Source organism: Melanostigma gelatinosum (genome assembly GCF_949748355.1).
Source record: "Melanostigma gelatinosum genome assembly, chromosome: 17".
NCBI lineage: Eukaryota > Metazoa > Chordata > Actinopteri > Perciformes > Zoarcidae > Melanostigma > Melanostigma gelatinosum.
In genome coordinates this window covers 23,828,997-23,843,245 of record NC_136650.1, presented here as the reverse complement: position 1 = coordinate 23,843,245, position 14,249 = coordinate 23,828,997, and the positions used below count along the sequence as shown (strand labels likewise).

Genomic DNA, 14,249 nt, shown 5'->3' with positions numbered 1-14,249 from the left:
AGCCCCTCCCCCTCCACCCGCACTTCAGCCACCTGGCAACACCCCCTCAGCGCCGCACCTCTCCCTTTGTGACCTCTCCGCCCCCTCCTCTTCACCATCTACATGCTCCCCCTCGGCAAGATCATCCGCCATCACGGACTGAACTTCCACTGCTATGCTGATACTCAAATCTATCTCAGTACTACTCCATCCTCCCAGCTCCCCCCTCAGTCCCTTGTCAACTGCCTGTACGAAATAAAAACCTGGATGTCATCAAATCTCCTCAAACTCAACACCAAGAAGACAGAGCTCATGGTTGTGGCACCCAAGGCGCTGCTCCGGAAGGTTGGTGACTTCATCCTCGAGGTTGACGGCTGCTCCATCTCCCCATCTCCTGAAGTCCGCAACCTGGGTGTCATCCTGGACTCCACCCTTTTCCTTCGAGTCCCACATCAAGTCCGTCACCAAAACTGCCTTTTTCCATCTCAGGAACATTGCCAGACTCCGACCGTCACTCTCGGAGTCTGTTGCTGAAACCCTGGTCCATGCGTTTGTCACCTCCCGCTTGGACTACTGCAATGGTGTCCTGTTCGGGGTACCCAACAAAACCCTGGACAGGCTCCAGTATGTACAAAACTCTGCTGCCAGGGTTCTCACGCACACAAAGCCCTGGCAGCACATCACCCCCACCCTCATCAACCTCCACTGGCTCCCGGTCAAGTCCCGCATCTCATACAAGATCCTCCTCCTCACCTACAAGTCCCTCCATGCCCATGCCCCCCAGTACCTATCGGACCTCCTCCGCCCACATGCCCCTCCCCGGAACCTGCGGTCTTCAGACTCTGGCCTGCTTACCACCGCCCGCACCAAACTGCGAACCTTCGGGGACAGAGCTTTCAGTGTGGCAGCCCCCACCCTCTGGAACTCTCTCCCTGCGGTGATCCGCAACATCTCCACTCTGGACGCCTTCAAAAGGGCCCTCAAGTCCCATCTGTTCGCCAAGGCTTTCGGCCCCTAGTTTACTTGTTTTGTTTTTCTGACTGTTTGTCTAAACTGTTTTTGTTACTCTTGTAAAGCGGCCTTGGGTCCCCTGAAAGGCGCTGTATAAATTAAAGTTATTATTATTATTATTATATGTTAAATTATCTTTTTATATAACTTATATCACTGTCTTAATTTTATTTATTTATTTATTGTGCCTTTTAACCTCCCTTCCCCTTTTAGCATCTCCTCTCCGTCTGTCCCGCTGGCGGTTGCTCTGCTGTCAGGCTGTTTTTAATAAAATTGTTTAATTGTTTTTTATTTCTTAGGGTTTTTTTAAAGCCTTTTTAAAGGACAGCCCCCTTGTGCCAGTGCCCCTCGTGGCCCTCTTAGGAGGGCCCCACTCCCAATTAAACCTAACCCCCCGGAAAAAAACCTCTACGGATCTACACGATTCACGTGGATGATATATATTGATTAAAAACGGCGAATTTCGCTGAAAAGCGACAAGTTTGCAGGGAGGTGTTCTGGAGGTACTTTACCCAGGAAATGTGCCCCTTTACTGGGGTAACGTGTACTTGATGTTGTGGAGGTATTTATACTAATTTTTCTTACTTTTCCTGCCTGCTTTAAGCACACTTTGCGGGTAAGTGCAGGAAGGTCCAGGTTTAAACTGATGAGAGAATCACAATCCCGAACCCACACCATTCAAAAACAGAATAACAACTGACTTCATATTTATTTAGACAACAAAACAAAGTTCATAGTTCATCAAAAAATGACTTAAAAGTAACAAAGTTAACACAAACCCAACATGCACCCCAGGTGAGATCAGAAAACAAAGAACAAAGGCTTGTTTTGACCATCAAGACATCTTCTGAAAGATGAACACCAAGTAGATACCTGGACACAACAGAGAGAGCAGGAAAGAATCAATACATATTTATTAGAATGAGTCAGGGGTTCTGGCATCAGTATGTGGACATGTTTGATATTAACATATGAACGACTCAGTCATAAATCCAATTCTATATTACAAATGATAATTTTCATCGCAAGAAGATGACGAAGGCACCAGGATTCTATCACCTCAGGGTCAGAAAAGTGTTCAATTCCAACATGTAAATGTGCAGATTAAACTGTAACACTGACATTAATGTGCAGATTAAACTGTAACACTGACATTAATGTGCAGATTAAACTGTAACACTGACGTTAATGTGCAGATTAAACTATAACACTGACGTTAATGTGCAGATTAAACTGTAACACTGACATTAATGTGCAGATTAAACTGTAACAGACGTAAATGCGAAGATTAAACTGTAACAGACGTAAATGCGAAGATTAAACTGTAACACTGACGTTCATGTGAAGATTAAACTGGAACACTGACGTTAATGCGAAGATTAAACTGTAACACTGACGTTAATGTGCAGATTAAACTGTAACACTGACGTAAATGTGAAGATTAAACTGTAACAGACGTAAATGTGAAGATTAAACTGTAACACTGACGTAAATGTGCAGATTAAACTGTAACACTGACGTTAATGCGAAGATTAAACTGTAACACTGACGTAAATGTGCAGATTAAACTGGAACACTGACGTTCATGCGAAGATTAAACTGTAACACTGACGTTAATGCGAAGATTAAACTGTAACACTGACGTTAATGCGAAGATTAAACTGTAACACTGACGTTAATGCGAAGATTAAACTGTAACACTGACGTAAATGTGCAGATTAAACTGTAACACTGACGTTAATGTGCAGATTAAACTGTAACACTGACGTAAATGTGCAGATTAAACTGTAACAGACGTAAATGTGAAGATTAAACTGTAACAGACGTAAATGCGAAGATTAAACTGGAACACTGACGTTCATGCGAAGATTAAACTGTAACACTGACGTTAATGCGAAGATTAAACTGTAACACTGACGTTCATGCGAAGATTAAACTGTAACACTGACGTTCATGCGAAGATTAAACTGTAACACTGATGTTAATGCGAAGATTAAACTGTAACAGATGTAAATGTGAAGATTAAACTGTAACAGACGTTAATGCGAAGATTAAACTGTAACACTGACGTTCATGCGAAGATTAAACTGTAACACTGACGTTCATGCGAAGATTAAACTGTAACACTGACGTTAATGCGAAGATTAAACTGTAACACACGTAAATGTGAAGATTAAACTGTAACAGACGTTCATGCGAAGATTAAACTGTAACACTGACGTTCATGCGAAGATTAAACTGTAACACTGCCGTTCATGCGAAGATTAAACTGTAACAGACGTAAATGTGAAGATTAAACTGTAACACTGACGTTCATGCGAAGATTAAACTGTAACACTGACGTTCATGCGAAGATTAAACTGTAACACTGACGTTCATGCGAAGATTAAACTGTAACACTGGCGTTAATGTGCAGATTAAACTGTAACACTGACGTTAATGTGCAGATTAAACTGTAACACTGACGTTCATGCGAAGATTAAACTGTAACACTGACGTTCATGCGAAGATTAAACTGTAACACTGACGTTCATGCGAAGATTAAACTGTAACACTGACGTTCATGCGAAGATTAAACTGTAACACTGACGTTAATGCGAAGATTAAACTGTAGCAGACGTAAATGTGAAGATTAAACTGTAACACTGACGTAAATGTGCAGATTAAACTGTAACAGACGTAAATGTGAAGATTAAACTGTAACACACGTAAATGTGAAGATTAAACTGTAACACTGACGTTCATGCGAAGATTAAACTGTAACACTGACGTTCATGCAAAGATTAAACTGTAACACTGACGTTCATGCGAAGATTAAACTGTAACAGACGTAAATGTGAAGATTAAACTGTAACACTGACGTTCATGCGAAGATTAAACTGTAACACTGACGTTCATGCGAAGATTAAACTGTAACACTGACGTTCATGCGAAGATTAAACTGTAACACTGGCGTTAATGTGCAGATTAAACTGTAACACTGACGTTCATGCGAAGATTAAACTGTAACACTGACGTTAATGTGCAGATTAAACTGTAACACTGACGTTCATGCGAAGATTAAACTGTAACACTGACGTTCATGCGAAGATTAAACTGTAACACTGACGTTCATGCGAAGATTAAACTGTAACAGACGTAAATGTGAAGATTAAACTGTAACACTGACGTTAATGTGCAGATTAAACTGTAACACTGACGTTAATGCAAAGATTAAACTGTAACACTGACGTTCATGCGAAGATTAAACTGTAACACTGACGTTCATGCGAAGATTAAACTGTAACACTGACGTTCATGCGAAGATTAAACTGTAACAGACGTAAATGTGAAGATTAAACTGTAACACTGACGTTAATGTGCAGATTAAACTGTAACACTGACGTTAATGTGCAAATTACAGAGACATTAAAAACTTACTGGCGGCTTCCCACTCAGATCTGCTGAGAGTGCCCTGCACACAAACAAACAAAACTGTTAAAACTGTTCGACCACACATGACTCAACTTGGACAAACCATTCTGAACCGATAGGAACCGGACTGGAAATATGTGCATTCAGAAGACCCACCAGTGGGAGTTGGACGCCGGCTCTGACACAGTGCTCTTCAGCATGGTCGTACTCTCCTCTGCTGGCTGTAGCCTGTCGACCTCCATCCTCACAAGGAAACGGCTGAAAATACAACAAGCACATTTTCACTAAACAGTAACTAGATAGTAATTCACACATTAAATGCATATCAACTACAAGTTCAGTACACAGTAAAATAATCTGCACGGTGAACACATTTTTACTACACATGCTTACTTCACTACACTACCCGTTCAAAACAACGTCCTGTCCTGTTGCTGCTTGTGGAAACCGGAGACGAATTCCATGTATGCGTAAGCACACATGGCCAATAAAGCTGATTCTGAATCTGATACTTGCAGCTTTCTCCAGAACGTTATGAGAGAGAATCTGCTAAGCCAACATAAAAAAATATGTATTCATCAACCAACCGATTCCGACACAAGTCACCCGACCCACGAACAGAAAACTTTGTGGCTTAGATGGGGCCGAGACAAAAACGACAAAGGACAAAGAACAGACGCAGTATGTAGTGTGGGTGAGTGATTGAGAGGGGAACAGAAATTACAAAAATAGAAGACAGATTTTGGTAACGTCTTAATTTCTTCATCTACATTTAAGTCTCGTCTTTTCCTGAAAGATATTGAGATCAAATCCCATCACAGCCTGGTCGCCATGACAAGTGGAACACGCTTAGCAAAGGACATTCAGTCGCTTCCTTTGACAGAACCACGCGCTTATAAAGTAGAGCATGAATTTAACGTCTGGAGGGAAAGTTATAACTTAGAATGGAAGAAGCGTTCACTATTTGATTTACGCTACTTTTATTTCTGTTGATCTTACATTAACTGATAAAAAACACAAATTGCACTAACGAGCACTGATTTACCCAAAGGCCCACTTTGATTATTGATTGATAATATACCGATCTACCTACAGAGACAATGATTACAACTGATTGTTGATTGATAATTAAATATTTAAATATCCAGAGCCACTTTCTACCAGTTTTACCTGCAGAGCCATCATCTTCATCATGAGGCTGCGATGATGCTCCTTCTTCACTTTCTCTTCAAAGAACTCAGAAAATCTCTGCTTCACCACCAATCGCATGTTGTAACGCTTCGCCATGCTGACACAAACACAGAGACACAAGTACGAGACACGAGAACCTTTAGAACCAATAACTTAGTGTACAGTAGTGACAGTATATTATAATAATGATGATTAATATCCATTTCCTTTTCCGATGTGAGGGTCAAAGTACAGAGGATGTCGTATGCTTTACAGATTGTAAAGCACTCTGAGGCTAATTTGTCATTCGTGATATTGGCCTTCATGAATAAAATTGACTTGAATAGAACCTCTAGTTTTACAGTAACGCCTGTTCAGAATTTAGTCATCGGTTGTGTTTTTTGAATTTTAGAATTACTCTTTTGCACTCTGAAAACAGCACTGATGTATTAAACATTTCATTACAACACAAAGATTTTTAACATCCTCGTCTCTCAGTGAAGTGTTATTATTAATCATACAATCTTACTGTTCAAAAAGAGGGAAGTAGACGAGGGACTCTGGAACATCGACAACGTCCTCAAGGCTAAAGTGATACTGGCACCCAAACAGTGGATAGAAACCTTTGGACTGAAAGGAAACCTTAAAAACCTCATTACCAAACGACAGAGAGTCCGACGCCTCCAAACGTTTACTGTGGAGGATGAGCAGAAAAGAAAAGGAGAGGCATTATCTAAACTTATGTGAGTGTATTTCTACATATACAATCTGAATTACATTAACAAGTTCTACACAGGTTTAGAAAGTATTCAATTCATCATTACCACAGCATCTAAAAACACCATCAGTCATTGAAGCTCCTGGCAGAACACAGCAGGAAACAGAGTAGTGTCACAAATAAATGTTTGTTCTTACACAAGTTCGAAGGCGTCAGGAGTCGTTCCTATGAAGTAACCTCCAGGTTTCAGACGCTCGCAGGCGTTTCTCAACATCATGTCGGCCTTCTGTTCGCTCTCAAATGAGTAATGATAAACAAACTGACAGCTACAGATGTCAAACAGCAGCTCTGGGTCATCCAGCTTCTCTGACAAAACCTGCTGTGGAGACACAAGGATAATGTTAGGGGTGAACTTCTCTAGCTGTTGTTGTTCTACATAGATAAAGTAGTGAACTTCTCTAGCTGTTGTTGTTCTACATAGATAAAGTAGTGAACTGATCTAGGCGGTGTTGTTCTACATAGATAAAGTAGTGAACTGATCTAGGCGGTTGTTCTACAAAGATAAAGTCGTGAACTGATCTAGGCGGTGTTGTTCTACATAGATAAAGTAGTGAACTGATCTAGGCGGTGTTGTTCTACATAGATAAAGTAGTGAACTGATCTAGGCGGTGTTGTTCTACATAGATAAAGTAGTGAACTGATCTAGGCGGTTGTTCTACATCAGGGGTGCCCACACTTTTTTGGCTTGCGAGCTACTTTTAAAATGACCAAGTCAAAATGATCTACCTACATTAAAAATGCTGAATATCTATTTTTATATATACATATATTCTGTATATTTTTGGTCATTACCTTACTCTGATGACTTGCACTGAATGGGATTGGCCAGAGTTGCATAGTCCTGACAGTAGCTGCTGGTATCCGCCTCAAGCAGACTGATGATCAAATGATCATCAGTCATGGTGGAACGGTGTATGGACTTAATGTTCTTCATGTATGAAAAGGCTGACTCACATAAATGAGTAGAGCCGAATAATTCAGTCAAAAAGGGATCACATTTCCTCATGTTTGGGTACTTTTTCCTCTGTGGGAAAACTGTCCATGAGCCCTGGACTTCAGCTGCAGTGTCAGAATCTCATCCTCCACTCCAGACGAGTTCAGGTGAAACAATGTTGCAATTTTTGATGCGAGTGAATCAACCTCAATATCTTCCCGAAATGTGCAGCACATAAGTGTAGCAACTGGCTCGAGTAAAGCAAAGTCTGGAAAGCGTTTGTCAAACCCTGACAGACACTTGTCAACTGCTCTGTGTAGCGCGCACTGTCAAGTTACGCACACGCCTTCCGTTGCGTCTCCAGTTCTGACGCCATGTGTTGGACGTTTCCCAAATCATGGCGCTGCAGATTTAGCTTCTTTAGTGGAAATACATTGGAAGGCTGACTAATTAGCTCGCCGGAGTTTTGCAGTAGCTCGCGCGGTTGACCGCGCATACGTGGTGACCCGTGTGTTCGAAAATCAAGTGGCAAATGCCATGAGGACATCTTTTTTTTTTTTGAATGGTATGCGATCTACTCGCACTACCTCCGCGATCGACCGGTCGATCGCGATCGACGTATTGGGCACCCCTGTTCTACATAGATAAAGTAGTGAACTGATCTAGGCGGTTGTTCTACAAAGATAAAGTCGTGAACTGATCTAGGCGGTGTTGTTCTACATAGATAAAGTAGTGAACTGATCTAGGCGGTGTTGTTCTACATAGATAAAGTAGTGAACTGATCTAGGCGGTGTTGTTCTACATAGATAAAGTAGTGAACTGATCTAGGCGGTTGTTCTACATAGATAAAGTAGTGAACTGATCTAGGCGGTGTTGTTCTACATAGATAAAGTAGTGAACTGATCTAGGCGGTGTTGTTCTACATAGATAAAGTAGTGAACTGATCTAGGCGGTTGTTCTACATAGATAAAGTAGTGAACTGATCTAGGCGGTTGTTCTACAAAGATAAAGTCGTGAACTGATCTAGGCGGTGTTGTTCTACATAGATAAAGTAGTGAACTGATCTAGGCGGTTGTTCTACATAGATAAAGTAGTGAACTGATCTAGGCGGTTGTTCTACAAAGATAAAGTCGTGAACTGATCTAGGCGGTGTTGTTCTACATAGATAAAGTAGTGAACTGATCTAGGCGGTGTTGTTCTACATAGATAAAGTAGTGAACTGATCTAGGCGGTGTTGTTCTACATAGATAAAGTAGTGAACTGATCTAGGCGGTTGTTCTACATAGATAAAGTAGTGAACTGATCTAGGCGGTGTTGTTCTACATAGATAAAGTAGTGAACTGATCTAGGCGGTGTTGTTCTACATAGATAAAGTCGTGAACTGATCTAGGTGGTTGTTCTACATAGATAAAGTAGTGAACTGATCTAGGCGGTTGTTCTACATAGATAAAGTAGTGAACTGATCTAGGCGGTTGTTCTACATAGATAAAGTAGTGAACTGATCTAGGTGGTGTTGTTCTACATAGATAAAGTAGTGAACTGATCTAGGCGGTGTTGTTCTACATAGATAAAGTAGTGAACTGATCTAGGCGGTGTTGTTCTACATAGATAAAGTCGTGAACTGATCTAGGCGTTGTTGTTCTACATAGATAAAGTAGTGAACTGATCTAGGCGGTGTTGTTCTACATAGATAAAGTAGTGAACTGATCTCGGCGGTGTTGTTCTACCTAGATAAAGTAGTGAACTGATCTAGGCGGTGTTGTTCTACATAGATAAAGTAGTGAACTGATCTCGGCGGTGTTGTTCTACATAGATAAAGTAGTGAACTGATCTCGGCGGTGTTGTTCTACCTAGATAAAGTAGTGAACTGATCTAGGCGGTGTTGTTCTACATAGATAAAGTAGTGAACTGATCTAGGCGGTGTTGTTCTACCTAGATAAAGTAGTGAACTGATCTAGGCGGTGTTGTTCTACATAGATAAAGTAGTGAACTGATCTAGGCGGTGTTGTTCTACATAGATAAAGTAGTGAACTGATCTAGGCGGTGTTGTTCTACATAGATAAAGTAGTGAACTGATCTCGGCGGTGTTGTTCTACATAGATAAAGTAGTGAACTGATCTCGGCGGTGTTGTTCTACATAGATAAAGTAGTGAACTGATCTCGGCGGTGTTGTTCTACCTAGATAAAGTAGTGAACTGATCTAGGCAGTGTTGTTCTACCTAGATAAAGTAGTGAACTGATCTAGGCGGTGTTGTTCTACATAGATAAAGTAGTGAACTGATCTAGGCGGTGTTGTTCTACATAGATAAAGTAGTGAACTGATCTCGGCGGTGTTGTTCTACCTAGATAAAGTAGTGAACTGATCTAGGCGGTGTTGTTCTACCTAGATAAAGTAGTGAACTGATCTCGGCGGTGTTGTTCTACCTAGATAAAGTAGTGAACTGATCTAGGCGGTGTTGTTCTACATAGATAAAGTAGTGAACTGATCTAGGCGGTGTTGTTCTACATAGATAAAGTAGTGAACTGATCTCGGCGGTGTTGTTCTACCTAGATAAAGTAGTGAACTGATCTAGGCGGTGTTGTTCTACATAGATAAAGTAGTGAACTGATCTAGGCGGTGTTGTTCTACATAGATAAAGTAGTGAACTTCTCTAGCTGTTGTTGTTCTACATAGATAAAGTAGTGAACTGATCTCGGCGGTGTTGTTCTACATAGATAAAGTAGTGAACTGATCTAGGCGGTGTTGTTCTACATAGATAAAGTAGTGAACTTCTCTAGCTGTTGTTGTTCTACATAGATAAAGTAGTGAACTGATCTAGGCGGTGTTGTTCTACATAGATAAAGTAGTGAACTGATCTAGGTGGTCTTGTTCTACCTTGGAACAGTCTGCATTGATAAATTGAGCACTGAAGAGTTTCTCGTTAATGTGACTTTTCTTCTTCATGTCTTCGTAGCGACTCTGACATTGATCCACCGACACTCCGGCTATATCTGAAAATGAAAACACGCGATTGATTATTCATCCACATAAATCATCTCTAACATGTCTCTTGTAACACGATGGTATGCGAGTCTATATCAGGAGAGTCTACATCAGGAGAACATCAGTCAGGGGAACATCAGTCAGGACAGCATACGTCAGGAGAACACCAGTCGGGAGAACGCCAGTCGGGAGAACGCCAGTCGGGAGAACATCAGTCGGGAGAACATCAGTCGGGAGAACATCAGTCGGGAGAACTCCAACAACAGGTGTAAAGACCCTGAAGAAATGTGCTGGTAACAACTCCATAATAAATTACCTGCACAGACCAGGTGATTAATTCCTCCTCTCCTCCACTTCAGCAGGTCTCCTCCTTTCCCACAGCCGAGGTCCAACACAGAAACCTTCGGAGATCCTGAACCCCGCACTTGGTCCAGGATCTCTCCTGTCAATCAAATAAAAAACACACGTGTGTTCAGGTGTTTTTCTTTTCTTGTAACTATAATAACTTCCTTTGACCACCTACCACCACACCAAATTCTGTTCTCAAACGTAACACTAAAGTTTCGACAAATATTCATTTGTTATTTTTGGAATCCACCACATTTAAAAATAAGATAAATCACAGAGCTGCTTCATCTGTTACTCTCGTAGTGTCCGGAGAAGATTAAACTAAATTATGACAAAAGAATCAGAGCACTTACAACTCATATACGTTCCCCATAACTCATATGCGTTCCCCATAACTCATATACGTTCCTCATAACTCATGTACGTTCCCCATAACTCATATACGTTCTTCATAACTCATATACGTTCCTCATAACTCATATGCGTTCCTCATAACTCATATACGTTCTTCATAACTCATATGCGTTCCCCATAACTCATATGCGTTCCCCATAACTCATATACGTTCCTCATAACTCATATACGTTCTTCATAACTCATATGCGTTCCCCATAACTCATATGCGTTCCTCATAACTCATATGCGTTCCTCATAACTCATATACGTTCTTCATAACTCATATGCGTTCCCCATAACTCATATGCGTTCCCCATAACTCATATGCGTTCCTCATAACTCATATGCGTTCCCCATAACTCATATGCGTTCCCCATAACTCATATGCGTTCCTCATAACTCATATGCGTTCCTCATAACTCATATGCGTTCCTCATAACTCATATACGTTCTTCATAACTCATATGCGTTCCTCATAACTCATATGCGTTCCTCATAACTCATATGCGTTCCTCATAACTCATATGCGTTCCTCATAACTCATATGCGTTCCTCATAACTCATATACGTTCTTCATAACTCATATGCGTTCCCCATAACTCATATGCGTTCCCCATAACTCATATGCGTTCCTCATAACTCATATACGTTCTTCATAACTCATATGCGTTCCTCATAACTCATATGCGTTCCCCATAACTCATATACGTTCTTCATAACTCATATACGTTCTTCATAACTCATATACGTTCCTCATAACTCATATACGTTCCCCATAACTCATATACGTTCCCCATAACTCATATGCGTTCCCCATAACTCATATGCGTTCCCCATAACTCATATACGTTCCCCATAACTCATATGCGTTCCCCATAACTCATATACGTTCCTCATAACTCATATGCGTTCCTCATAACTCATATACGTTCTTCATAACTCATATGCGTTCCTCATAACTCATATGCGTTCCTCATAACTCATATGCGTTCCCCATAACTCATATGCGTTCCTCATAACTCATATGCGTTCCTCATAACTCATATGTGTTCCTCATAACTCATGTGTTCTTCATAACTCATATACGTTCCTCATAACTCATATACGTTCCTCATAACTCATATACGTTCCTCATAACTCATATGCGTTCCTCATAACTCATATGCGTTCCTCATAACTCATATGCGTTCCTCATAACTCATATGTGTTCCTCATAACTCATGTGTTCTTCATAACTCATATACGTTCCTCATAACTCATATACGTTCCTCATAACTCATATACGTTCTTCATAACTCATATGCGTTCCTCATAACTCATATGCGTTCCTCATAACTCATATGCGTTCTTCATAACTCATATGTGTTCCTCATAACTCATATGTGTTCCTCATAACTCATGTGTTCTTCATAACTCATATACGTTCCTCATAACTCATATACGTTCCTCATAACTCATATACGTTCTTCATAACTCATATGCGTTCCTCATAACTCATATGCGTTCCTCATAACTCATATGCGTTCCCCATAACTCATATGCGTTCCTCATAACTCATATGCGTTCCTCATAACTCATATGCGTTCCTCATAACTCATATGCGTTCCCCATAACTCATATGCGTTCCTCATAACTCATATGCGTTCCTCATAACTCATATGCGTTCTTCATAACTCATATGTGTTCCTCATAACTCATATGTGTTCCTCATAACTCATGTGTTCTTCATAACTCATATACGTTCCTCATAACTCATATGCGTTCCTCATAACTCATATACGTTCCTCATAACTCATATGCGTTCCTCATAACTCATGTGTTCCTCATAACTCATATGCGTTCCTCATAACTCATATACGTTCCTCATAACTCATATGCGTTCCTCATAACTCATATACGTTCCTCATAACTCATATACGTTCCTCATAACTCATATGCGTTCCTCATAACTCATATACGTTCCTCATAACTGTGGGTAAGGGTTACCCCACAGTTGTAAGTTCATGTTAGTTCATGTAAACCCTGAATCATCTCGCCTCTCCTCTGCTACACTTATCAGTGAGGATGTTTTATTGATCGTATTGATTAATGGTCAGTTACCGATCAGGACACTCTTCATCCAGTTGTTGAAGTTCCTCATGAAGAAGATTCTGCTTTGACTTCTCGCAGCCAGACCGACTTCCTGCAGACTGTTGTAGTGACTTGCTACCTTCCCACTGTGATCAATCACCTGATGGATAAATCAAATATCAATAACTTCACACATTCAATAATCTATCACATCTGATCTGAGGGATGATAATCAATCAGTAAATCTACCAGCTTCTTGGGGGGTGAGACCCGTTCTTCCTCTTGTCTCCTCTTCATCGGTGCCTTCTGTCCTCCTCCTCCTTCCCCATGTCTCCTCTGTCCTCCTCCTTCCTCGTCCTCATGTCTCCTCTGTCCTCCTCCCTCCTTCAACGTTTCTGTCTTGGCAGACTGAAGCTCCATCGTTCAAACTGAAAGACAGAAACTTCACATGACATGACCTCTGACATCACATGACCTAACCAGCTCCTCCACCCTCACCAGCTCGACTCCTCCACCCTAACCAGCTCGACTCCTCCACCCTCACCAGCTCAACTCCTCCATCCTAACCAGCTCAACTCCAATGAAGAAGATTGATTTTATTTTAGTGACTTAGAGAGCAGAAATATCTGACTGTATCTGAACCATCAGGAGTAAACACAAACAACAACAAACCCGCTAACGTTAGCTGCTAACAATAAACCGGTCTGAGACAAACGGAAACAAAGACGACATTTTAATCTCTTCATGAAATAACCGCTCAGCCGTTAACGTTCCGTTAACGTAACAATATATTTAAAGTTAAAGTTAAACACAACCAATAAAACAGAAACTCACGAGACTGTGCAGACTGGACGCGTGCGCGCGGAGCAGCTTCCGAGTGTGCCCTGGAAGTGCTTACGTCATATTACGGCGCCACAGACCTTCGGCGACAAAACAAACAGACGGAATTCCGGTTAGTCTCACGTCTGAATTAACAACCCCCAGGTCTCAGGTCTGAATTAACAACCTCAGATCTCAGGTCTGAATTAACAACCTCAGATCTCAGGTCTGAATCAGCAGCCACAGATCACAGGTCTCAGGTCAAATTACTTTAAAAAATAAAAAAACAACATTCCAGAATACATACAATTTTAAGGAGATCAACAGAAACTGAATAAATGTGTTTT

General features: G+C 41.0%; 1 protein-coding gene across 3 annotated transcripts; it reads right to left on the bottom strand.

Annotated features, from left to right (window-relative positions):
* Window positions 1–1,680: 1,680 nt before the first annotated feature.
* rnmt (RNA (guanine-7-) methyltransferase) lies at window positions 1,681–13,968 on the bottom strand. 3 transcript variants are annotated; one of them, XM_079287449.1, is made up of 11 exons: window positions 13,918–13,968; window positions 13,333–13,511; window positions 13,114–13,243; window positions 10,586–10,711; window positions 10,162–10,277; window positions 6,490–6,671; window positions 6,104–6,268; window positions 5,575–5,692; window positions 4,561–4,662; window positions 4,411–4,444; window positions 1,681–1,863 (listed from the first exon to the last, which is right to left on the bottom strand). In XM_079287449.1, exons 2-11 carry the CDS (start codon window positions 13,501–13,503, stop codon window positions 1,826–1,828), a joined length of 1,182 nt encoding a protein of 393 aa, XP_079143575.1. In that variant the 5' UTR covers window positions 13,504–13,511; window positions 13,918–13,968; the 3' UTR covers window positions 1,681–1,825. The 3 variants fall into 3 exon arrangements, with proteins under 3 accessions (XP_079143575.1, XP_079143577.1, XP_079143576.1); XM_079287451.1 differs by having other exon boundaries at window positions 4,411–4,430; XM_079287450.1 differs by having other exon boundaries at window positions 6,490–6,668.
* Between the last annotated feature and the right edge of the window lie 281 nt (window positions 13,969–14,249).